At 41.9% G+C, this 26,502-nt stretch overlaps 5 protein-coding genes across 5 annotated transcripts; 3 read left to right on the plus strand and 2 right to left on the minus strand.

The window, feature by feature from the left end:
* Window positions 1-1,142: 1,142 nt before the first annotated feature.
* On the plus strand, window positions 1,143-2,949 carry LOC139761592 (uncharacterized). Its single transcript, XM_071685850.1, has 2 exons — window positions 1,143-1,178; window positions 1,807-2,949. The coding sequence occupies exons 1-2, from the start codon at window positions 1,176-1,178 to the stop codon at window positions 2,695-2,697; spliced, it is 894 nt and encodes a 297-aa protein (XP_071541951.1). The 5' UTR covers window positions 1,143-1,175; the 3' UTR covers window positions 2,698-2,949.
* Window positions 2,950-6,355: 3,406 nt separating this feature from the next.
* LOC139761593 (uncharacterized) lies at window positions 6,356-8,471 on the plus strand. Its single transcript, XM_071685851.1, has 2 exons — window positions 6,356-6,385; window positions 7,128-8,471. Exons 1-2 carry the CDS (start codon window positions 6,383-6,385, stop codon window positions 7,953-7,955), a joined length of 831 nt encoding a protein of 276 aa, XP_071541952.1. The 5' UTR covers window positions 6,356-6,382; the 3' UTR covers window positions 7,956-8,471.
* A 1,255-nt stretch (window positions 8,472-9,726) lies between these two features.
* Window positions 9,727-10,442, plus strand: LOC139761594 (uncharacterized). Its single transcript, XM_071685853.1, has one exon. The coding sequence runs from the start codon at window positions 10,027-10,029 to the stop codon at window positions 10,432-10,434; it is 408 nt and encodes a 135-aa protein (XP_071541954.1). The 5' UTR covers window positions 9,727-10,026; the 3' UTR covers window positions 10,435-10,442.
* Window positions 10,443-15,682: 5,240 nt separating this feature from the next.
* On the minus strand, window positions 15,683-22,336 carry LOC139761516 (uncharacterized). Its single transcript, XM_071685782.1, has 3 exons — window positions 22,259-22,336; window positions 20,350-21,054; window positions 15,683-16,956 (listed from the first exon to the last, which is right to left on the minus strand). Exons 1-3 carry the CDS (start codon window positions 22,334-22,336, stop codon window positions 15,757-15,759), a joined length of 1,983 nt encoding a protein of 660 aa, XP_071541883.1. The 3' UTR covers window positions 15,683-15,756.
* A 2,153-nt stretch (window positions 22,337-24,489) lies between these two features.
* LOC139761595 (uncharacterized) lies at window positions 24,490-25,922 on the minus strand. Its single transcript, XM_071685854.1, has 2 exons — window positions 25,887-25,922; window positions 24,490-25,345 (listed from the first exon to the last, which is right to left on the minus strand). The coding sequence occupies exons 1-2, from the start codon at window positions 25,890-25,892 to the stop codon at window positions 24,761-24,763; spliced, it is 591 nt and encodes a 196-aa protein (XP_071541955.1). The 5' UTR covers window positions 25,893-25,922; the 3' UTR covers window positions 24,490-24,760.
* Window positions 25,923-26,502: the final 580 nt, after the last annotated feature.

Consider the following 26,502-nt stretch of genomic DNA (forward strand, 5'->3'; position numbering starts at 1 on the left):
ACGTATTGTATGGGTTAAAGATATGCATACGAGATCGTAAGGATACGTCCACGATATAATCGAGTATAACGTACAAACTTTTCCTGATACTCTGGTTATAATGTCATTGCCTTCTCATGGTAATAACACCATCTTAAAAAAAAAAATCTTGCATTAGATTGATGACATCAGAATTACTGATGGAAAATGGTTTTGCTGTCTCATCAAGAACGTTCTTTGGAAATTGCCTCGTTTTCCTCGTTACGATTTCGTATCAACATTCTTGGCTTCCCTGCTGTTCATCATGTTCCTCTCATTCTGTCAAGTACAAGGTCTTCACTCCCGCATAGAAAAATCTAACAATCACGAACGGGGAGTTCAGTCACTACTTTGTTGACGAAGCAGTTTCACATATGTTCTGATTATTCTCAACGTTCCGAAATAATGAATTTTACTTGAAAACAAGTTTTCTCACTCCTTGTGTCAACCTGATATTCATTCTCACTATAATAAATTCATAATAGAAAGCTTGCATAATCATTGTGGCCTTTATACATAAAGTGAAATTTTGCTTCATGAATGTTACTTCCATGTATTTGGGAAATACCATATAGATTACAACGACCTAGACTGTTCTTCTTACTGATACCTTAAGGCCGTAGTTCCCATGTTTCTTGTTTTAATCTTCATAAATCAAATCATCACACGAAGTATATAGGACTTCCAAGTTTGTTCACACTTAAAGCAGTCATGAGTCTCATAAACAGCTCCACAATATTTACAAATATACCACTTTTCACATCGTTTTCACTCTTAAAGCTACAGTCATTAAACTCCCCCTTTGTGCTTATCTAGCTCATCCATGACCATGTGTTTACAAATCAAGAAAGTGCTGACTCACACGACTGATAACCCATGGGTATGTTGCCACGAACGATTCATCAGTAACCCGACAAATTTAAATGCGATGTGGATCATGTAATACAGTTTCGTCCACAGCTCGAATCACAAGATGGTTCTGAAAGTTTGAAATTTTGAGTTAGTTCTTATCTCGTGTGTAGCTCAAGATATTACACGACTTTCTCCCACCTGGCAACGTATGGCAACGTTACGGCACGAAGGCGTTCATATAAAAGCCTTCACTGTAAGTCTTCCATCAACGTTATAACATCTCTCACTCCAGTCAAGAGTACACAATGGTAAGGTGTAGCCTGGGTAAACTTTTAGTGCCACTATAGTAGGTGAAAGCTAGGTTAACTTGTGGTGCCACTATAGTAAGGTGTAACGTGGGTAAACTTGTAGTGCCGCTTGTACCAACCATTCACGGTAGTAAATATCATCACTACAATGAAAAGCTATATATGAACTGAGAGAGTTGTCTCATATCAGTAAGTTGCTATCACTGTTTCATGATACAGGCATGGTAGAGGGTGCTTTATGTTCACTCGCGGTTGATGAATACGGTAAGATGCAGGGAATAGCAAAACCATTGATAAAATCCGTATGTATGTGTGCATGCGTGAGAGAGGGTTATCCAATCGTGACAATTTACCTATCTCTGCTCGTTCGGTTTAGAATAGTTATTGAGCCCAAAGTTAAGGTTATAAGTACCATTAAAGGGAAAAGTTAATGCAAATGACAGATGACAGTAGCTGCATAAGTTATTCAAAGTTATGAACCCGTGATAGAAAACCTAGTTTCTGCTTGAAGAAGTATAGTTTTCATGTAGGAAACTTTAGCAAATTACCCCACACACTGGAGGTGGTTTCATGCCTCACACACTGGAGGAGGTGTCAGCGTGTTAATGTAGTGTTCGTGTGTTTTCAGAGGTTGGTGTTGGGGTGTGTGTGCGTGGCCCTGCTGGTGGTGTCCAGTTGTGGCAGGCCCAGCGTCAGTTCTTTCTCCAGCTCCTCCGTCGGTGGACATAGTGGGGGCAACGGTGGAGGCTATGGCTCCTCTGGAGGAGGAGGAGGAGGAGGAGGCTTCGGTTCTTCTGGAGGAGGAGGTTATGGTTCCTCTGGAAGTGGAGGAGGAGGATTTGGTTCCTCTGGTGGTGGAGGTGGAGGGTATGGCTCCTCTGGAGGTGGAGAGGGCTACGGCTCTTCTGGAGGTGGAGGAGGAGGGTATGGTTCCTCTGGAGGTGGAGGAGGCGGCTATGGTTCCTCTGGAGGTGGAGGAGGAGGCTATGGCTCCTCTGGAGGTGGAGGAGGAGGTTATGGTTCAAGTGGAGGTTCATCTGGTGGGTATGGGGGTGGGACGGCCACAGCGACAATCAGCTTTAACCTCGGGGCTCCTCAGGGTGGCTATAGTGGTAGGGACTCCGGTGGTAATGGCTACGGAAGTGGTGGCTCTAACGGTGGAGGTTCCAGCGGTGGCGGCTACGGAGGTGGTGGCTCCGTTGGTGGCTCCGGCGGTGGCGGCTACGGAGGTGGTGGATCCAACGGTGGTGGTTCCAGCGGTGGCGGCTACGGAGGTGGTGGTTCCGTCGGTGGCGGCTACGGAGGTGGTGGTTCCAGCGGTGGCGGCTACGGAGGTGGTGGTTCCAGCGGTGGCGGCTACGGAGGTGGTGGTTCCGGCGGTGGCGGCTACGGAAGTGGTGGTTCCGGCGGTGGCGGCTACGGAGATGGTGGTTCCAACGGTGGTGGTTCCAGCGGTGGCAGCTACGGAGGTGGTGGTTTCGGCGAAAGTGGTGGTGGTGGTAGCAATTATGGAAAATAGATTGTGTTGTTACGTTACAAAGTGACCTAACATTGGAAGAAACTAATTCATAAACCATCTTCATCTCTTTACATACAGAAGATCGAGAGCAAAATTATAGTTCTTATTTTGGAATTTCAGCGCTTCTACTTTCCTTCCTACAATCGTTATATATATGGTGTATGGTAATATTGTAATGTTCTTACCAATTACCTTAAACAACTGTTCTCGATGCAGCAATGTATATATGTGAAATAAAGATGATAATGTAAATTTACTGACTTACTAACCTGGATGGTACCTACTCCTATGGATATCATGAAGATATGCATCCCTGTAACTGGGTCCAGTTGAAGGTTACAGTTTGACCTGGAAGAACTCGATTGACGATGACAGCTTCTTCTCTGATGGATGAAATACGACGAAACTGAGCACAAGGAGAAATACAATGCTTTTCCTTTGTTCAGTGGCATGGAAGACTTTTTCCAGCTGAGGAGTTTCTTCACCATTGCTGAAATATCTGTGCAAAACTCTGACTCACTGACCTTATGAGTCCTTTGATTTTAGAATCAGTCTTTATCTATAGAACTTCAGGATATCAGTGAAAGTTGAAACTGTCGTGACCTGATATGTGTGAAGTTATTACATCTACGTTTTGAGAATGATTTGTAGTCTAAGGAATTTCATTCATGTTACCGTCAGCTTCATTTCAACATGAAAAAAATATATCATTATTTCATATAACAAAAGAATCCTTTCTCCAAGGGTCCCTGCAGGTCTTAGGATGCGTTACAATCTCTAAGAGCTGCACTACGATTCCTTCTGAGCGAGAAGTTCTTCGACGTGATCGCATTCCAATAAAACAGGCTTGTCGAAGATGACTTTTCACACTGCGAGTGAAAACTCATCCTCGACAAGGTTGTATCACTGGAGTGCGATCTGTTTGAAGAACGCCTCACTCCAAAGGGGCCCATCCTTTCCCGCTGCGGATTGTAGCACAGACTAGAAGCAGCAAGAGCCTCAGGAGAGGGGATCCTTTTGATATATAGGCAGTAACGTGTGCCAAAAGTAAACATGTGGTGTACAACATTAGATTATGATGTTAATCATAGATAATTCATGAAAACAAACAACCAGGTGACGCTTCGGCCTGTCTTGTTAGAAAATTTAGACAGAAATACACTCCTTGTCCTCATAAGAAGAAGGATTAGTTATTTCAGGGATTTTCAAACTCTTCTGGTGACAAGAACTCTAAACCAATAATCATCCATTCCACTTGTATAAATGAGAACGTTCAAGTGCAGCTAAAAGCTGAGCAGAACAGTTTGTTAATGAAATCTTCCTTATCTTACTGCTGCAACCTGCATGATGAACAGTCTTTAAGTTGTTCTTGATAGTAACCATTTCCAAGTAGAGTTCACTTTTTTCGTTTTTTTTTTTTTTTTTTTTTTTTTTTTGGCATTGCACGTCTTCCTCCAGATAGGGTATGTATATGAATCATTTAAATCTCACCAGCTCTTTCTGAAGCTTCATAACAGACCCGTCTTTAGATTTTTACTCTCTTAATGATCATAACAAGTATATACATTAACAAGTATATACATCTAGGGTATGAAGCCACTAATGGCAATAGTCGTACACACACACTGTTCAGATATTCGTTATGATCCGCGTATTGATCTACAGCCTCTCAGTACCACCAGGGGAAGCTTACCTTCATCTCATGTAGGAAGGCCAAGAGGTCGTGTGTACTTTGTCAAAACACTGGTCCTTGGTCCGTAATGAATCAGCAGAGTGCCACTGTTTGCTATTCAGTCATTCCCCTCGAACACAGAGAAGGTGACTGTAGTTCAGCAGCCACTTTTACTTCTGTTCAATATCAATGTTGCTGAAGGTTGATATTCTATGTCTCAACTGATCATTTGTTTCACCACGCACTTGGAGATATTGTTGGTTTTGTGGTGTTTATTTGAATGATTTGTAGGTCCAAATAAAGCAACGACAAGTTTCTAAATCAGGGAACTAGGGCGGGATATATCATGTAACTTGTAGCTACAATAAATCTTTTGAATTGTGGTCGTAGATCAATTTTCTGACAACTATGGAACAAGATGGGTGAATCAACATGGTCATCAGTGGCACTGTACTGCTCTCCTTGTGCTGACGATGGTACCAGAGGTCTGGTAGCTCTCTCTCTCTCTCTCTCTCTCTCTCTCTCTCTCTCTCTCTCTCTCTCTCTCTCTCTCTCTCTCTCTCTCTCTCTCTCTCTCTCTCTCTCTCTCTCTCTCTCTCTCTCTCTCTCTCTCTCTCTCTCTCTCTCTCTCTCTTTACTTAAAATTATCACTTTCTCACGGGTGTCCATGATGAGTCTGTTTACCAAGTATCCGTGGGATCTTTGGACGTTTGCACCAGCCAATGTGTCAACCCGTTCAGGATTAAGTCAAACTGAGACCTAAGTAGGTCTTATGTGAGAAATGTTTCTACCATAGTATGTGCAGCTGTTGTTACGTAATTAGTGATCATAGGCATTAACGACGAGTCACCAGACACGTTGCAAAGAAACCCTTGGTTATGCAAAGAAGCACAGGGCAATGCCTGGTAGGTAAACATTGCACATCTCGGGGTCAAGAGAGACAGACTGGAGGTACCACGTCTTTCAAATATTTACAGGAAGTAAAACTTGCATAACGGAACTACTTCTGCAAGATGTATGAAAACGACTTATATAGTATCATTATTATTATCATTATCATTATCATTATCATCATTATCATTACCATTATTATCATTATCATTATTATCATCATTGTTATTATTATTATTATTATTATTATTATTATTATTATTATTATTATTATTATTATCATTATTATTATTATCATCATTATTATCATTATCATTATTATTATTATCATTATTACTATCATTATTATTATTATTATTATCATTATTATTATCATTATTATTATCATTATTATTATCATTATTATCACTACTATTATCATCATCACCATCATCATCATCATCATTATTATTACTATTATTATTATTATCATCATCAGTATCATTATTATCATAATCATTATTTCTACTGAGATTATCATTATCATTCTTATCTTTCTTGTGATCATCACGAGAATTTCCTGTTGATTTCTGTCTTCATCTTTAGTTCTAACATTATGATTAATGTAGAAATTATTAGATAACTTAAAAACACTCCAGTTAATGTAATGGTTAGATATAGTGCTCTGCAAATCATCTTTATAATGCTAATGAAAAATCAAGAGAAATTGTAAGAATACATTTGCTTCTGATGGATTCAGCAAGTTGTTGATCATACTCTGTTGTCTTAGCCAGTCAACCATGGGCATCGCCCTATATTCCATTCCAGAACGTGTTTTATCATTAGAAGGCAGATAAATCTGTGGTTGCCTGATGGGAATAGGACAGAATTTCCAGCAATGTTATAATTTACGTTCCAATCTATTTCAATTATAATCCCAAGTATATCCCCATGATTGGTTTGCCGGTCAACTGAAAATGAATTGTTTCGTTCATTTATTGATTTTACCCTAGGTTCAATTAGCATACGTGGCACCATGCCTGGCCCTGACTTGAGAATGGGGATGCCTCCAGCGGTGGTATAAAAGCTCTCCACAGTCTCTCCTTTCATGAGGCAACGACCTGTCTTACGACAGCCAACATTATGGTGAGGTGGAGTTCCTCTGGACACATTTAGTACCACAGTTAATTGTTAAGGACTATGGCAAAGAGTGGACACAGTCATTATTACTTGTTGGTCTCTTTGTTTCAGTACTCAGCCTTTCGGAATAATGAAATACCAGAATCATATCAAGTTTATTGTCAAGCAATCGTTATGGAATATCAGTGTCCTGAAACAGATTTCTCACAATAGGCTTGTGGCTGACAAATTTCGGAGTTAATAAGAACTGACCATGCAATGGTTCTTGCACAAATACCTTTTGTGAATATCTAATTCCATGTAAAGTTTCCACAAGGAAGTTGACTCAAGATATCTAGAGGTCTATGAATATGGAGTCTGCAATATTGCTCAGTGAATCGTAGATATTTTGCTTAATCAAAATGTTTATACTGCTTTTGTTATTATAGACAAGGATATTGTAAACCCTAAAATAATTTCTCCTTAAAAGGAATAGCTAAAAGCAGTTCAATATGCCATTCTTTTTGATGTGTCAGTAAAAACTGTACATTCAGACGTTCATTTACAGTGTATCCTTCGATTCAAGTTGGACATCCGTTCTTAAAAGTGAACTCGATTTGAAATGTCTGTTTGTGTTATGTAGTGACACAAAAACCGTCAGTAGATACAGCGAGGTCATTCCTTCCTCCCATTTTGGTTAAGAAAACTTTACACTCACATATATGATAAGACCATAGTAATATGACACTAGTGTTGCTCTCTGTTTCAGAAGCTGGTGTTATCCTGCGTGGGAGTGGCCCTCCTGGTGGTGTCATGTTGCGCCAAGCCTGAAGTGAGCTCCTTCTCTACCTCTTCTATCGGAGGAGGTGGAGGCTATGGCTCCTCTGGTGGTGGGGGCTTCGGCGGAGGCCACGGCTCCTCTGGTGGTGTTGGTGGCGGCTTCGGCGGAGGCCATGGCGGCAGCGGTGGAGGTTATGGCTCCTCTGGTGGTGGAGGCGGAGCTACAGCAAGCATTAGCTTCAACCTCGGAGCCCCCCAGGGTTCCTATGGAGGTGGAACAAGCGGTGGCTTTGGTGGTGGGTCTGGTGGAGCATTCGGCGGCAGTTCCAGTGGCGGTTATGGTGGCTCCGGTTCCGGCTTCAGTGGTGGTTCAAGTGGTGGCTTCGGTGTTGGTTCCAGTGGAGGCTACGGCGATAACTCTAATGGCGGCTTCGATGGTACCTCTAGTGGAGGCTACGGTGATGGTACAAACGGAGGCTTCGGCGGTGGTTCCAGCGGAGGCTACAGCAGTAGTTCCAACGGCGGTTTTGGAGGCGGATTCGGTGGTGGATCTGGCAGTGGACACAGCGGTGGCTCCAACGGCGGCTTTGGAGGAGGATTCGGTGGTGGATCTAGCGGTGGATACAGTGGTGGTTCCAACGGCGGCTTTGGAGGCGGATTCGGTGGTGGATCTAGTAGTGGATACAGTGGTGGCTCCAACGGCGGCTTTGGAGGTGGATTTGGTGGTGGATCCAGCGGTGAACACAGTGGTGGCTCCAACGGCGGCTTTGGAGGTGGATTTGGAGGAAACTCTGGAAGTGTTTCTTATGGGAAATAAACTGTAAATTGAGTACCTACGTGGGGATCACAGCTTGCAGTTGGCTTTGGTTGGAAATCTGTGCATTAAACCTGACTCTCTTATCTTCTATCTTTAAAGAATTATTCCTCACAAAACTATTTCTCTTTCGTTAAAACTGTTATGTTTCAGCATTCAGGAAATTATGGTTTATCTAGTATCATGTATGTGAGGTTTATCTGGTACCATGTATGTGCGTTCATCTGGTACCGTGTATGTGACATCTTACTCCATCTGTTATCATGTATGTGATATCATGTCAATTTCAAATACATCGTGAATAACGGTCAATGCTAACTGACTAACTTGATCAGTTGCTGTAAACCGAGTAAACAGGATTATACAACTTGAATGCTAAAGTAAAACTTGACCATCAAGAAAACTTACTTATTCATCTATATATTTATGATGTATGTATTTACAAATTATTCATTTTTCTATTCATCTTGCTCTCTAGCTGAATAGGATTTCATTTCAGAAATAAATGCTGTGAGCCAATGGAACGATTTTCATTCACCCTTTGATGATATCCTAAAATTAAGAACAAAAAGCCAATAAGAATGAGAAAAGGTTAAGATCAAAGATCTCCCCTTCAGCCACTGCGCATGGTAACATGTGAACAATTTGTCTTTACCATTTACCAGATGACTTATATTGCTCCATTGACACGAAAGATTTATTTCACTCTCATTGTAAACGTTTGCATGAATCTGCGTCCTTTGTGCCCCTACCTTAACATGCAAACAAACTGACAAGCCAATCTTGTTGTAAAAGACTAATCACAGAATTCTTGAATCAGGGGACAAAGAAGACCGTCACAATCGCAAGGGACTGAAACACGACCTAACAGGATCTGATGGTTCTGGCGCCTGCTATTGCCACATCTAGTCATGCTAGAGCTGTAGGATACAAATCCTTCGAAAGCAAATTGAGTAAACCCAAGCCTAACATTCCTAGACTTGTCAAAGGATCATAAGATGATAGAAGAGACGGAGCCAAGCCTTTTACGCAAGGTAAAAAAAATGTTGTCCATTAGAAAAATAGTCTAAGGATTTCTGATGGATTGTTTGGTTATTATTAGCTATCATTACAAGAGTTGGGTACTACTAAACAGAGCAGAGAGAGAGAGAGAGAGAGAGAGAGAGAGAGAGAGAGAGAGAGAGAGAGAGAGAGAGAGAGAGAGAGAGAGAGAGAGAGAGAGAGAAATGACTTGTAAGAATTGTAAAACTGTTTTCCACTTAAGTGCAAAACCTCAAGTCAGATAGTATCATATACACACACGTATCATATGAACACCTAATAATGTATTTAATGTACTAGTGAGGTTCGAAGACTATTTTTGTGGTATACGATACGGTGCCATGATATACGATACAGTGACAACATGAAATCATGTCATGGAATATGATACCATATTACCACGATATCAAGACCCATGAAACATGAAGTGGTGTAGTAACTTATATGGATACCATAGTCTGATCATGTTTCCTAAAAGAAGCCTATACTTACTAGATATATTGCTTGTTCTCGTGTTCTGTAACGATCCTCCTGGCTGGTCAGTGATCATGAACTTCTCAGATATTTCAACAATATAAGAAAAGTAATCACGTCCAACACTTTTCGCACAAGATATATAATTTTCGCACTAAGTATATATTTTCAGTACATAAGATTATCATGTGTGAATTAGAGAGACACTATACTTATAATTTTCATTACTTAGTAGACTTCTGTATGTTGTATATTCAGGTAAGAGAGAGTCTCACTACTACATGCAGATAGACTTTATTCAAAAAATAATTTTCACTCTGTAGATCTCTTTCAAGAAACTTACACAGCTATATGTTAGAACAGTCTGATCAATATACTTGAATTTCATACCTAATGAAGATACATTGGTTCGCCTAAGACACAAAAGGATTTCCATATTGCCAGTCAGTTCGTCTTCCACAATCCTGAGCATCTATTTTCCATAACCGCCTCCGTGGCTGCCACCGAAGCCACCTCCAAAACCACCGCCGGAGCCGCCGCCACCATAGCCACCACCGCCATGGGTGACAGTGACGACTCTTACGCCTCCAACACGTCCTCCACCATAACCACCTCCGCCGCCGCCGAATCCGCCACCACCGAATCCACCTCCGCCATATCCGCCGCCGCCGCCGAATCCACCACCGCCGAATCCGCCTCCGCCGTATCCGCCGCCGCCGAATCCGCCACCACCGAATCCACCTCCTCCATAGCCACCGCCGCCAAAACCGCCGCCTCCTCCGCCTCCTCCGCCTCCTCCATAGCCGCCACCGCCAGAGCGGGTGACAGTGACCACTCTTACGTTTCCGCCACCGCGGCCACCACCACCGCCAAAGCCTCCGCCGCCACCACCGTGGCCGCCTCCATATCCACCACCTGGCATGGCGGAGCCAGAGATGGCCAGCAGGGTCACGCCGATGGAGACTAACACAAGCTTCTGAAAATGGGTCACAGTTTTACTTAGATGAAGTTTCTGAAATGTGACTGAACATCAAATGAAACGTAGTGTTCTTGTGGATTGCGTCAGGCAGATATATGATCAGATAAGATGATATTACTTATGATAAGTATATCATTAATGTAAGTAAAATCCTTTAAGTAAGATACATTAACTCCCTGATGAGTCTATGAAACATGATTTGATTCCCCTGTGTATACCTGATCTTGTAGCGAATAACGCGTACCATAATAAGGAGGGTGAGAGGTTTAGTGTTTTGGTTTATAGCTACATACATTGAAGATGTAACACTGATGTCAAGTGATCTATCTGGCCCAACTACACTACAGTGAAGTGCCCTGACTGAAACAGAAGCTCTAGTTTTATCCTATCGTTCCTCTTATTTCTAACTTTCACCTCTTACAACCCTTTTCCAAGTTCTTCAGTCTCCAATAACTTATCCTTCCGGTTAACACCCATGAAAGATATTCATAGTTTGAGGTACAGCCACGGGGACAGGGACTGTGTCGTGAAAATGAGGCAAACTGCCTACTACATTCTACCGCACTGATTTTGGCTACCTGAGTGCAGTCAGACAACATTAGAACAATAGATGATACAGCTCATGTTTGTCTTACCATGTTGGTGGTGGCAGGATCAGCTCTAGCTGAGAACTTGCTGCCGAGAACTAGAGTTCACACCTTATATACCAACGCTGGTAGAAGCCTCGTCACTGCGTCCTTGCCTAGCATGACCATGACAACTTTATTTTCGAGCTAATTTGCCACTTATTCGAATTTTCATATTTCTACTTTTTTCCTTACCTACGTCAGGCACTGCTGAGAACAAAATCGGTAACGTCAAGGATGAAGGACCTGTATTCTCTCTTCCTTGAAATGTTGGGAGGGCAGTATGTCTGAAGCTATCCTTAACAAAACTCATATACACATGTATGATATCTTTCAGTTGGCTTTACCAAAATCCTCGAATGGCTGACATTAATGTTTGAGGACTGAATGTAGAGAAATTTACTACTATGGGAATGTTCATATATTTCTTATATAAAGACCTCATGAGAAAAAGAGCATCCTATAATGAGATGATACCCTATATAAGTAACATGTGAAATCTGTCTCATAAGAACGAAACACTTGGAGCAGTTGCATAGGCAGAATAGATTTTTCGCATCAAAATTTTCATTCAAAATCACTTTTACTTACATTAATGGGAAACGTATGCGACATATTTGTGAAAAGTGAAATTGATAAGAATCATATGAACTTCCCTATCACTGTATGACACTGTCATGATCTGTCACAGTGACACAGCAACAGTAGCCATACAACAGAGGGCATGCCACCAAAATACGGTAACAATAGTCATAAAACAGACAGCCTGTCATTGACAAAAGGCAACCACAGCAGTCATGCAACAGAAGACCTGCCACTGAGGCACAGGCAGCAACAGTACTGTCACAAAGCAGAACATCAGTTACTGTTAACACTTTGGAAAAAAATTTCTTGGATGTGAAATGCTTCATTTTTTTTTAACAAATCGTATCTGCTGACATATCCATTCCCTTATCAGCATTTAAGCTAAGTACAGCTTACCGTGCGTGAGACAGAATAGATATCTCTACCATCAGTTATATAATGGAGTACTTTTCATATATCCTGGAATACTATACCTCTCAGTTCTGCTGATTATATTTTGATAATTTTTCCTAACAGCCAACTTCTCAGCTGCATATGTCGTACATATGAATTATGTGAAATTATAACTTCCTATGCCGAGGACTGCATATAAATTTTTTCTTGCATTTATAGCACATACAGCATTAAGTCGAGCATGATATTATGCTAATTATTCATCTGTAAGGATCAGGACGCGCTAAGTGACGTAGAAGATCGGTAAAAGCTGAAGAAACAGCTGTAGATATATGTAAAAGGAAGATCATAGTGCTAAGTAACGTCAAACCACTACATAAGTCATGGAAATAATGTTTATAATGCTACACTCCAGAGGCGAATAAATTAACGAGAATCATAAGTTATCACGTTTTACCAGAGGATAATTCTCCTTTGCGTTTTACGACAAAATCTTCTTCCTGTAAGTCAACGAAAGGTTATGGATACATGAAATCTCAATCAGTCTAGAAGTTTGTTTATTTATTAGTTGGTTTCATAGTTATAAGGAAAGTGGTGATTTGGAAATACCGAGGTACTTGCGCGTAGTGTTGCTTCCTACAGTTTCTGTGTGAAGTCCAGCCACTTGAGGATTGGCTGACATGATGCCTTCTTCTTCCATCGAACAGCCAAGCAGTGGAAACCTCTTCCTTCATTAGTGTTTCCTACTTCATGCAACCTTCCTTCCTTTAAGAGCCAAGTGTACAAACACCTAACTAATTCGTAATTTCTTTTCCTTTTACATTTTTCTTCAATCCTGAATGACCTCGACTGGGGTAAATTTTGCCCGTGCCATGTTGAGTTCTACAAAAAAAGAGAAACCTTTTAAAGGATGATTTCTTCATCTACTTCATACATATCTATGTGTAAGACATAACACTGCTCAAAGTATTACCAAAGAGCTTTTGATATCATCGGTACATATACTTGATCGTATATATTGTGACACATTCACATAGAAATGATAATGAGGCGAGGAGTGTCATTAAAATTTAGTTTTTGATATTTAGATTTAGGTACGTTATTTGTTATCTAATGTGTTCATGGGAAATATGACAACAAAGAAAACCGTATAGTGCCAGACTGATGTTCACCTCTGCAAAATAAAGCTTTGGTTCTCTCCTCTATCGCTAATGCTGAGAGAACTGTCGTGACAGGTCACAATTGCGTCAGCTGGTGACGATTTATTGATACACTGATGACAGTGTATCAAACACAAACCTGTCTATTTTTTCTCTATTTTTTTGCGTTGCTACACTGCGTCCGGAGGATTTTCCCGCTCCCAAGGAAAAATCGATTTGACTCACGCAGTATCAAGAGGAGGAAGGAATGGCAGTTCTCCATCCTCTCTCTCTCTCTCTCTCTCTCTCTCTCTCTCTCTCTCTCTCTCTCTCTCTCTCTCTCTCTCTCTCTCTCTCTCTCTCTCTCTCCCACCCGAACACTGACATGATAAGTACTGACGAAAGAGACTCCATCTTAAGGATAATTTTCATGGAGCTCATCTCCGATGTCCTAATGATAATCGCATCAATCATTTATTTCTTATGACATTTCTTCATTCCTACATGACTGTGTGAACAGCAACCCGAACACTGACATGATAAGTACTGACGAAAGAGACTCCATCTTAAGGATAATTTTCATGGAGCTCATCTCCGATGTCCTAATGATAATCGCATCAATCATTTATTTCTTATGACATTTCTTCATTCCTACATGACTGTGTGAACAGCAACCTTTACCACCGTGAATTTCTGTACCTCAACGTGACACAGATAGCACCAGTTCTTCAAAGTTTTTCTACACCTTATGAATCGGTTAGAAGGTATGGTTTCAGTTTCAAGCATATTCATCTTGGCAATTGTCACAAGGAAGCGTCAGGACTGGGTCACTAGTTCCTGTGGCATTCCTGGTGATGGTTGAGCGCGCGACAGTCACGTGTTCCCTGCGGCGAACGGTAGCACAGTAACGGGTCTAAGATTACCTCTCTTTGTCCACTGACTGATGGAAGTTCGCGTCAAGGTAAAGGTGCGAATACGACTTTTTGAATAAACTAACATGAACAGATAGCTTACGTGTTAATGCCGTAGTTGTAAACCTCTTGATTCCCTATATATTCCCAACATCTATATAAAAGATTTCTTTGATACTCAGTAGTGATGCATACTTTCAGATAACTTTTGGTCCTCAATTTATTTATGACTCGGGGCAGGATAGTCTGATCTCTCTTTACTGAAAACAGCTGAATAAAGATATCTATCTCTTTAAAATCAACAAGAAAATTATTCCTTAAGAAGAAAATGTATATCGATTTTAAAGCTGATGAGATACAGTTAAATTCTCTGGTTCTATGTGGCCAGGTAAGGCAAGAGTCACCTTGGCTACCACTGTTTCCTGTGAGGGATGTGAGGAAGCGGATCGTTTATGATATAAAGAATGGTCAAGTGGTGTGAGAGGAGAAGAATAGAGCTTAGGCAATAAATCTGAATGTTGATAAACCAGTATTACTACAGATAAATTATTGATAGATTCTGTGGAATTTGTTAAGCGTTAGAAATTCATGATTTTTCAGTGATTCTTAACATAAGAAAGATACCCATCAACATTGATAAACTTTTTGTATTGGACCCTATACTTTGGTCTCCTTTAAAAAACGTGAAAATTAAAGTTACTGTTGCTATGTTTTTAGACAGAGCAGCTGTCGGCTCAGGAAGGACACGTCGAGTGTGAGGTCCTGGTGTAAATAATGGGTTAGGACCGACAGAACTAATGCAGTTGTAGTTAAGGGTGAGACTACAACGAGGGTGAAGTCACTTCTTTCATATTTACGACCCCATTGCGTGCAAGCAAATGCTGTGTCGTAGATATATCCTTTTTTTCTTCAGCTAATTCATGAGAATATCTTGGAAACTATCCGTGAAGGTAAAAATCATGTCATTCCTTTTTATATTTGGGGTTTATGGCGAACATTATCACTGCAAATTATTGGCATAATGCAAGAAATGAGCACTGTACTTCCTCAAGTTATGCAGAGAGGGAGGTCATGTCTACATCAGAAAGACATGTCAATATTTATGCGTGAGGCTGTCTAGTTCCGTTCTAGCATTTTGCTATACTACAGCAGACTATCTATTAGGCAGAGGATATATATATATATATATATATATATATATATATATATATATATATATATATATATATATATATATATATATATATATATATATATATATATCATTGATATCACTGACAATAGCCTTGTAGATAGTTTTTGTATATAATCTAAATTTTCAGCTATCATCACTTGATATTCGTCCACATTTAATGATGTTTTGGGATTAGTTTTGATTTCCCGAATCTATAGATGATACATTGTAAGACAGGAGCAAACTAATAGGTTGTTGATTAGTTTATTATTAAGTTATACACAGAAATTTATCATAATATTGTTTTATCGGTGAATTACATTCACCAGCACCAACAAGATTTAGGAACACATATACATTTCAACACATTTTGCTTTAATTGTATCAACATTGGCTTCCATCATCTGGTCTGCCATTCGTTTACCTACTAATGAAAGATAAACATATTTCAAATGCATTTCCTTTTCATATTCTCTTCATATCTATTTTCCGTATCCACCACCACCGCTGCTACTGGAGCCACCACCATAGCCGCCGCCGTTGCCTCCGTTGGAGCCACCACTATAGCTGCCGCCGATGCCTCCGTTGGAGCCGCCATTGGAGCCACCACCATAACCGCCGCCGATTCCTCCGTTAGAACCACCGATGCCTCCGTTGGAGCTACCACCATAGCCGCCCCCGATGCCTCCGTTGGAGCCACCACCATAGCCACCGCCGATGCCTCCGTTGGAGCTACCACCATAACCACCGCCGATGCCTCCGTTGGAGCCACCACCATAGCCACCGCCGATGCCTCCGTTAGAACCACCGATGCCTCCGTTGGAGCCACCACCATAGCCGCCGCCGATGCCTCCGTTGGAGCCACCACCATAGCTGCCGCCGATGCCTCCGTTGGAACTACCACCATAGCCGCCGCCGATGCCTCCGTTGGAGCCGCCATTGGAGCCACCACCATAACCGCCGCCGATTCCTCCATTAGAACCACCGCCATAACCGCCGCCGATGCCTCCGTTGGAGCCACCACCATAGCCGCCCCCTATGCCTCCGTTGGAGCTACCACCATAACCACCGCCGATGCCTCCGTTGGAGCCGCCATTGGAGCCACCAACGTAGCCGCCGCCAATGCCACCATTGGAGCCACCACCATAGCCGCCGCCGATGCCCCCACTGGAGCCTCCATTGGAGCCACCACCATAGCCGCCGCCAATGCCCCTACTGGAGCCTCCATTGGAACCACCACCATAGCCGCTGTAGCCGCCACTGGAACTACTACCATATCCACCGCCGGAGCCACCACTGGATCCACCACTGGAGCCACCATCATATCCGCCTCCGCTAGCGCCTCCAGCATAGCTCCCAAGGTTGAAACTCACGGTTGATATTCCCCCAACACCTCCAGAGCTTCCAGTGGAGCCGTAACCTCCTCCTCCTCCACTACTGAATCTACTACCACCATAGCCGCTACCGCCGGAGCCACCGCCGAAACCTCCACCAGACCCTCCTCCTCCGCCGCCGCCAGAGCCGTAACCTCCGTTACCAAATCCACCTCCGAAGCCACTTCCACCGTGGCCTCTGCCGCCGAAGCCACCACTTCCTCCACCTCCACTACTTCCATGTCCACCTGGCTTGGCAGAGCCAGACACGGCCAGCAGAACCGCGCCTAAAGACACTAACAGCAGCTTCTGAAAGTAAATTAGACTGATATTAAAAATCATGCCTAAAATTTTCTTACTATCGTACGGGCTTGAGATATTTTGCACTAATTTCTCCTAAGTATTGATTAATAACTATCATTCTTGACTAGATTTCCCTTATCAGATGAGCAAGAAAATTATTCTTCCATTAAGGATATCTTTCATGCAAATGAGACTTATCTTTAAAAGCATCTTATTGATATACAAACATTTCTTAAATGAACTTTATGATAAGCGTCTTAGAGAAATATTCTCTCGTCTTTTGAACATCTAATATGCTGACGAATCCAAGCTTCAGAAAATCTAGAAGACACTGATGTTACATGCATGAATTATCTTTTTCATTACTTGAACAGTATTATTGATATCAAATATGTAAGAAAAACAACCTTTATGTTGCAACAACCCTGAAGTTCCATCAAGACTGAGTGTCAACCACTTGGATATTTACGTCAAATTGTTGAACTGAAAAAAGCACATCCACTTATGGTGCGGAATAACTAATTCAAGTAGAAGTTTAAGACGAGCAGCCTTCATTACCACTTACCATTGTGATGTTGCCAGGACTGACTCAAGCTCCGAACTTGTGATGGAGATGCGCTGTGAAGAGCTTTTATACCTCCACTCTCGAGAGCCCATTCACCAGCTCTTCTCCAACCGTGACCGTTTCAGCGTTCATTTCTTTAATCAGTCTGCCACGTACTCACTTTTTTACTAACTGCATCTGCCACCCATGACAATATGAAGCTTTGTGTGAAGGGAAGACTATAACTGGAATTATGAATCTTTGTCTGCGGGAAAATGAGATTTCGTTGATGCAGTTCGTCCACTGTTGGTAAGTACCATATACACAGTGACTGTGGTCTATGAATTGTCCTTAACGCCTGACGTTGTCGGCTTTCATGACTTTAAAGGCGTAAACCCCAAACAACCAGCCGACCAATACTTCTACTAAACACTACATTTCCATATGATTATGGGAGAAGTTTTATCATTAGTTGAGTTGTTAAAATCCTTAAACAGTTCACCAGATTCCAATAGTAGTGATAAGACCTATAACAGTTTTTACACTGCAACAATGATAAAGTGCAAATATGCAGTAAACGTTGTTCAACATTATCATGCATGTAACGTCATTAGTATACATATAAATTCATGCATTATGGTCCAGTACCTTACATATAATGCATATACTAGATAAATAGATAGATAGATACATAGATAAATATATAGATTAGATAGATAGATAGATAGATAGATAGATAGATGTTACGAATGTATGCAAATTTTTTCTTGATGTAAGATTATTTCACCTATGACTAAAGTCTGAAAAGATGTTCATAGTCTTTATAAATGGCCTTGCGATTGTGATTCATAAAGTGGATTTCGAGCTATCGATATACTTTGGTTTCGCCTTGACAGACATTCCGGTCAGTCACCAGGTAAATGGTGCTGATCCAGGAACAGCTAGCTCTCTCTCTCTCTCTCTCTCTCTCTCTCTCTCTCTCTCTCTCTCTCTCTCTCTCTCTCTCTCTCTCTCTCTCTCTCTCTCTCTCTCTCCCTCTCTCTCGTCCGACACAGAGGTCATGAGAGTGTCAAGCGCTCACTCATCACCGGTATATCGAATGGAGTTAGTTAGCCACTCCCGAACGCAACCATCACATGTATTAGCCCGGGATACCGTGTTAAGAAATAGCAAATTCCTCATACTAAGCCTGACGCTTACCGCTCTTCACTTAACAGAAGACCTGGTTAACAGCACACCTAATTGAAAGGCTGTTATGAGATGTAAGTAGTCATAGCTGTTCAGAGAAAGGCACAAACTACCGTGTACGATTAACTGAGATAAAATCTAGATGTCTGGACTTAATATATATATATATATAAATTAGATGTCGGTAACAGATATAGGAGGTTTGTGTTTCGCAAATTTTTCTGGTAGCTACCTTGTCAGGCAGAGCAGAGCGTAGTGTCATCTATGATATTTTTTCAAGCATTTTCCATTCTTGAATAATAGTTACATCACCCAATTTCCCCGTTCATGAATCTAAGTTATCTAGTTTTTGAAGCCCTTAAGATTACCCAGTCATTTCCCATTTCCTGTCTGTCGATTACAATGAAAATTATCTGATTCTCTGGAAGTGTAAATGACTGAAAGGAAGTGTAATTCTTGGAGACTTGAGTACTCTTGCCTAACACATGTTTTCAGTCTCAATCATGGAAAACTATAAACTCAGAGGTCTTAGTGAAAGGTGCAATGCAGTGGTATACAACCGATCATGACGGTGTTTTCCTTAACTTGTCTATCAGCGTCACTCAAACCTGATGAAATCTTATGATGTTGTGGTATATTACCATCACACTTACTAAAATGCTTCTGCTTTGTTAATGGGCATTTACCGTCTCAATCGGCAAAATACTGATGAAATATGTTGTTACCGCCTAATGGAGATATTGAAGCTTCTCTACGCTGAGACATTTGTTTAGTAAAGACATAATGCCACATTTTCATTGATACATAAAGAACCAAAGCATCTGAGATATATCTGTAATTTGATTCTAATTATGTCTTCCCATATTCCGAGTTATATCTCGAAAAGAAAAAGACATTTGTTTTAGGGAAAGATAAAAGTATCTGGGAACTAAAAAACGTCAGGTTGAATTATGATTTTATTTCATTTATATTTCACTATGAGCCATTGTCTTCATAAACTCCAAGTCAACGACCTCATACCAAAGATAACACTCACTTTCAATCAGCCAATAACCAACATATATCATCATAATCGAATACAGTATCATAAAAGACAGCCTCTAAAGAATTCGGAACGAGCACTTCACAGAAATATTGTACGCTTTCTTCTTTCAACCACAGACTAATGAGAGATGCTGAGGGAGCGACATTCCCTACATATCATCAGTGGACAAATGATTCGTTATAAAGAGCACATCACTCATGTTCACTAGATCAAGATGACCATAAATAGCACCAGATGTAGAGTCATTATATATTTTCACTGTGCATATCGATCCACTCAAAGGGGTCTTAAAACTGTCTCTTGTTCTTAAAACTATAAGAACAGGATGTATTTGTACACAATACACACAACTTTTGGTGTAAGTGATGAGCTTGGTTTTACTACAAGTGGGTTTATCAGAATTAAACAGGTATACGTTTCTTCATATAATTACTTTTCTCAGTATTCTACAGCTTCTCATTACAGTACCTGTACAGAAACAGACGTATGCGTTATATACAATCATTTCTCCTTCAAGTTCCTTGGGCTAGAACAGTTGAGAACATAAAAGAAACTTGTTAGCATTTGCATGAAGTGGGATTAGCTTATTTTAGATTCGTTAGCATTACTTCTATTTCCCATAGCTTCCTCCACCGCCTGAACCACCACCATGGCCGCCACCGCCGGAGCCGCCAGCACCATAGCCGCCACCGCCGGAGCCGCCACCACCATAGCCGCCACCAAAGCCACCGCCGCCGGAGCCACCGCCGCCGGAGCCACCGCCACCATAGCCGCCGCTGGAGCCACCTCCATGGCCGCTGAGATGAAAGCTGACGGAGGATGTGCCTCCGCTTCCTCCGAATCCACCAGAGCCGTAGCCTCCTCCGCCGCCGGAGCCACTTCCGAAACCTCCACCTCCATATCCACCACCGCTGGAGCCACCTCCGAAACCTCCACCTCCATGTCCACCGCCGCCAGATCCACCACCAGAGCCGTAGCCTCCTCCGCCGCCGGAGCCACCTCCGAAACCTCCGCCTCCATATCCACTGCCGCCAGATCCACCACCGAAGCCACCTCCTCCGCCGCCGGAACCACCTCCATAACCACCCCCGTGGATGGTGGTGATAAATCCTGTGCCTGCACTACCTCCGTAGCCTCCTCCACTGGATCCTCCTCCGTGACCACCTCCTAAGCCACCTCCACCGAATCCACCTCCGAAACCACCTCCCCCATATCCTCCGCCTCCGAAGCCGCCACCACCACCACCACCACCGCCTCTATGTCCACCTGGCTTGGCAAAGCTAGACACAGCCAGCAGAGCTACGCCCAGGCAGACTATCACCAGCTTCTGAAAAAGAAATTGATGAAACTTTAGATTATGAAATATCTGCAATCGAATATCAACATTTGGTATAGTACATGAATTTCTCTGTTGCATTTTCGATTTCGTAGCTTCCCACTGTTAATGATCCTTTGTTATGATAGAACATGATAATACAGCAAAGCCATTCCTAATGTCAGAGTCATCAGTTGCACTCTCTTTGAAAAGCCATTGTTATAGCCATCAGTTGCACTATCTTTGAAAAGCTATTGTCACTGAGATAAGTTTATTTTCTTGCTAAAGATAAAAACTACAATGATATGCTTGAGTTGGATTCGTAATCGATTTGAGATACTGTCTGTGAAGGATCGATGTTCTCAAAAGAATAACGATTGTTTTTTCAAGAAACCTTTGGTATGATTTTGTATAAATCACAAGTTTAATACCCGTCTGTGATACTAGCTGCCTTATCAAATGATTTGCCTAAATTTGCATAACATATGGTTCACTCAAGAAACCACAACATCTTATCATACGCATGACGACTTTGTAAGCATTGGCAGTCTGGTTTAGCAGGATATGATAATTCTTGATTGAGGGCTAACTGCTCTTACCATGATGTGTTGGTAGAGCTGTCTTGTCAGGAAATTGCTGAAGAGATGCTCTGTGCAGTGGTTTATATACCAACGTCGGGAGATGGCCCTGTCACCGCGTCCTTGCCAAACGTGACCCGTTCACGACCTATATTTCTTTTTCTAACGTCATGAAAAAAAATTCTTTTATATATTCATCATTTCCTTTCGTGATGGTATGATTGCTGTCTTGGGTAGGAAGACTGCAAAGTCAGGTATAAAATGCTATCGTGTTCAATTCCAACTCTCAAAATGTTTCTAGAATCACCAGCACCTAATAACGTCTTTTGATAACACATTCTCATTTACCTTTTGATCGCTAATGATTACTGAGAACCTTCTATTGCCATGGTGATACTGGTTAGAACCATCATTGGTCGTAAAACATATTGCAATATTTCATTTTCAGTGTTTGGATGGTAATTTGATAGACCACTTGAGCGTCATTTGATGTAAACTTATCAACACTGTAACCTTAAAAGACCTCTCACCAGAGTCCTGTTCGACCTAAGTCCTAACAATTTAGCGTCACTGGACAAATCTCCAAGATAACTAGTCATCACACTGGCTTCTCTTTTCATCGTAAGATGACCATATACCTGACTCTGGTTCTTTGGGTCAATAGGAAGGAGTGTGACGTTGAATCCATTCCTAAAGATCATAATTTCAATTCTCATTCAGATCCTCCTCATCAGCCTATACCTCACCCTTCCTGTATATACTCCAGCTTGTCTTCCGTAAGGATGTATCGGATTTGGGTATGGTAGATAAGTAATCCATGATTTTGCGGGAAAACAGAATTTACGAAAGACTCGTTTGAGTGTATGTAGATATGAGAACACGTGTGTACCTTCGATGTACCTACTTACCTTGTCTTTATCTCTGATGACCTGTGTACCTTGTCTTTAACCCTGATGACCTGTGTACATTGTCTTTATCTCTGATGACCTGTGTACCTTGTCTTTAACCCTGATGACCTGTGTACATTGTCTTTAACACTGATGACCTGTGTACCTTGTCTTTATCTCTGTTTACCTGTGTACTTTGTCCACATCTCCAGTGACTTGTAATCTGTTCGTACCCTCCATGACTCATACCTTACTCTTGCCTCTCATAACATTTAACTTACTTGTTCGTGCGATGATACGTACCTTGTCCGTACCACTGGTGTCACATATCTTACCCGTTTCCCAATTGTGAAGTCTCCAGGTACATCCAAATATAAAAGAATGCAAAACAAGTGGATGAATAGATTGAAGGCGTTAGGAAACGTGGACTTCTGAGGTCACGGGATTACAGATGACATGTTGGTTACATAAGAGACTCACATCAATGTGTCGTGTCACACAAGAGGGAGAAATACTGCGTGAGTAGGAGGAACGGAGTCACGTTAAGATTCAGAGAAAAATATTGAAAGAGGAAAAGAGGGAAGGAATTCTTAAGACACATTCCTTCAGAAATTCCTCATGTTATGAAAATCAAGACGTTGACATTTGGTTTCGTAAAAGAGGCAGAGAGACGCAGTTGAAACTTCTTGGATCGGGTGGAATCGTGAACGTCACTGGCCATAATGGCGTAGTGATCAGGGTGACTGAGCTGGAAACTCGAGATTTGCCTGTTGCATATGACCGATTTATCTTGACGACATCTGGCTTTGTCTCTTGATGAAATGATCTCTGTTCTCAATTTGTGTCATGGCCCCATGGGCAAGTGGGAATCAGGTGATGGAAATGAAGCAGCCGGCTCGTGCACTGCAAATAGACGAATTAAAAAAATCGTATACATTTCAAAAGACAACAATAGGAAATCTTTTTAACCAGCAGATGTCCCTGAAGAAGATAACTAACGCCATCAGGAGGTAACTGAGGATATTCCCTCTCCCTAACACTATGAGACACTATTCTGGGATGCAGGGCTGGAGTCAGCCTCTCTCCTTACATAGAATCTACACCTACATATTTGGTCTAAACATCCCCGTACCTCCAGCGTTCGGATGGGAAACACAACCTCTGGTTAAGGGTGCAAACAAAATATTCTTTGCCCTGTAAAACTCACGATAGCTCTTCCTCTACCTGACAAGATAGTAAATGTGATAACTACAAATGTAATAAGTAGAGTACCGACTGGGGGACTATCATGTCTGGCGTACTGACTGGTGAAAATAGAGCTCAGAAAAGAATGGTAACTGATGAAAGCACGCCATTCAAATTGGTTAAAGAAAGAGGAGTTAATTCAGTCTTGGTAATTCACCATCACTCAGACCTCCTGTGTGTGTCATAGAAGAAGACTAAAAGCAGCGGAAGGCTAGATATTGTCACCTCCATTAATATTACACTAAAGCTAGGAACAGAAAATCGAGCAAACCGAGGATCTTTCTTCGAAGGCTCAACTCCAGTTCTCCCTTACTCTGGCGAGAAAGTTAGTATGTATGAGGAGAAATGATACATAGGTACACAGCCTACACTACCATAAGAGTACTGCCTCATCTTGAAAAGTAGTAATATACATTCAATTTCATGCTGTCCAGCTGTACGGACATTACTGTAACCTTACACCATGAAAGACGAAACTACGTGTGAGAGACGATCCATATTAATAAAGCTTGTTTAATTCTTGTAGTGGCATTGTTTTGGTAATGTTTGGTGTGCAGGTATGTATAACCTCTTTCTCTGCAAGACATACTTTGGACTGACTAATGGTATCCTCGCCTAAACCTTAACCTGGGAATGGATGAATACCAGATATTCTACATCCTAAGAATGAGCTTCGAATCCCTGCTATGTTTGCTTATCAAAGGTAAGGAAGATTTCATCGTATACATAGTGTCCAGTTTAATTATGACTAATATACAGATGTATTTTTTTTTTATATCTATGTTGGAAATGAATACAGAAAAATTATTCACATAGTGCTTTTGTTCCAGTTTGATAGATAATCATTGATAAACTTTTGTCATATAAATACTTTTTTAATGTTTGATTACTTTATCACTTCGGCATCACTCGAGGGGAAAAAAGTGTGAACATTATTCGTGATATTTCCTCTTGAATGTTCCTGGACACGACGAATCTTGTTCAGTTCTAGTATCACAGACAGGATGGTTATCTTCCATAACTTCCTCCACTACCTGAACCGCCCCCATGGCCACCACCGAAGCCGCCGCCGAAGCCGCCACCTGATCCTCCACCGTAGCCACCGCCGAAGCCGCCGCCGGAACCACCGCCGAAGCCACCACCGAAGCCACCGCCACCATAGCCTCCGCCGGATCCACCTCCATGCCCACCGACGTTGACGCTGATGAATCCTGTGCCGCCGGAACCACCTCCGCCGTAACCACCACCGCCGGAGCTGCCACCACCATAGCCGCCACCAAAACCACCGCCGCCGGAGCCACCTCCATGTCCTCCAAGGTTGAAGTTGATGAATCCTGTGCCTCCACTACCTCCTGAACCACCGTAGCCTCCTCCACTGGATCCTCCTCCACTGGATCCTCCTCCGTACCCTCCTCCAGAGCCTCCGCCACCAAAACCACCACCGCCAAATCCGCCTCCGAAGCCTCCTCCACCGTAGCCGCCACCGCCGGAGCCTCCTCCACCGAATCCTCCACCGCCACCTCCATGTCCACCTGGCCTGGCGAGGCCAGACACGGCCAGCAGGGCCACGCCCAGGGACACTATCACCACCTTCTGAAAATGTGAAAAAGCATCTTACTATTATATTTCAGAGATCGGAGCTGGACGTGGGGCTACATACATCACCTATTGACCAGCACTCCATTGCTGATGCCACTCAGCTGTAACAGAACATAATGCATAACAAATATAGGAAAAGATTTCCTAATGCTTGGGTTGGACTTCCCTTGAATATGTTTTTGGTACTTAACGGAGAAAACTTGCTTAATATTGAGAATAAAATCCTTCATATAACTACTCAAACTGGGGTTATGGTTCTGTTTGAGGTATTGCACATAAGAGTCCATTTCCTCGACATATATCTAGTCTATTAGAGGAAAAAGGATTTGTCAATCAGAAAACAACAGCTTAAGTATGAGCGTAGATTTAACACGCTGCTGTTTTTCTTCCAGCGTCGTTGCAAAATACTTCTGAATATGCACAAAGATGTGATTCTCATAAGTAAGGCACCACTCACCAGACTAATGTTGCCAGTGAGGTCTGGCATGGTAATAATAATGACGGGTTAGATTATTCTCTGGCTAACTGTTCTTACCATCATGATGTTGGCAGAGCTCAGTCTTGTCAGGAACTTGCTGAAGAGATGTTCTGTGCAGTGCTTTATATACCAACCTCTGGAGATGGCCCTGTCACCGTGTCCTTGCCAAGCGTGACCAGTGCATGACCTATATTTCTTTTCGAATCTTTCAACCCCTAATTTTCTTTTTTTCTCTCTTTTCCCACATGATCCCCTTCGTTCCAACAGACTTAGATAATTGAAATTTCGCACTCGTAAAACCGTGTTATGTTTGTAATCAATTCAGTACTTACTACTGAAGTATTTTTGTTTACATTTCATTTATCATATAAATTGGGTAATGTAAAAATTGGGTCTACTTTGAATATGGAATAATGAGAAGTCCTTTGTTCATTCTCCTTTCTTTGTTGGATTTTCATCATTCCGATCATCAGCTAAACCGCATCAATTTTAGCTTTTCAACAATCAATTTTACCTTAAAGAGTTATAATCAGTTCATACACCTCTGTCAAATCATTTATGAATTTGAACATTGAATAGCTTTCAAATATAATTCCGAAGTTGATTATCTGGAGTGACGTTATCACGAGAGTCGATATGGAGAATTACATTTGGCCATCGTGATGCTGGTTGT

The sequence above is a fragment of the Panulirus ornatus genome, chromosome 40, assembly GCF_036320965.1.
Source record: "Panulirus ornatus isolate Po-2019 chromosome 40, ASM3632096v1, whole genome shotgun sequence".
NCBI lineage: Eukaryota > Metazoa > Arthropoda > Malacostraca > Decapoda > Palinuridae > Panulirus > Panulirus ornatus.

Bases quoted from the DNA above. Each gene is read 5' to 3' on its own strand.
- LOC139761516 (XM_071685782.1), bottom strand. From the start codon at position 22,336: ATGAGAATTGAAATTATGATCTTTAGGAATGGATTCAACGTCACACTC. The intron at 21,055-22,258 runs GTATATGGTCAT...TTTCTTTTTCAG, and splicing joins ACCCAAAGAACCAGAGTCAG to AAGCTGGTGATAGTCTGCCT. The intron at 16,957-20,349 runs TATGGGAAATAG...ATTTACTTTCAG, and splicing joins GTTCAGGCGGTGGAGGAAGC to AAGCTGCTGTTAGTGTCTTT.
- LOC139761594 (XM_071685853.1), top strand. From the start codon at position 10,027: ATGGGTGACAGTGACGACTCTTACGCCTCCAACACGTCCTCCACCATA.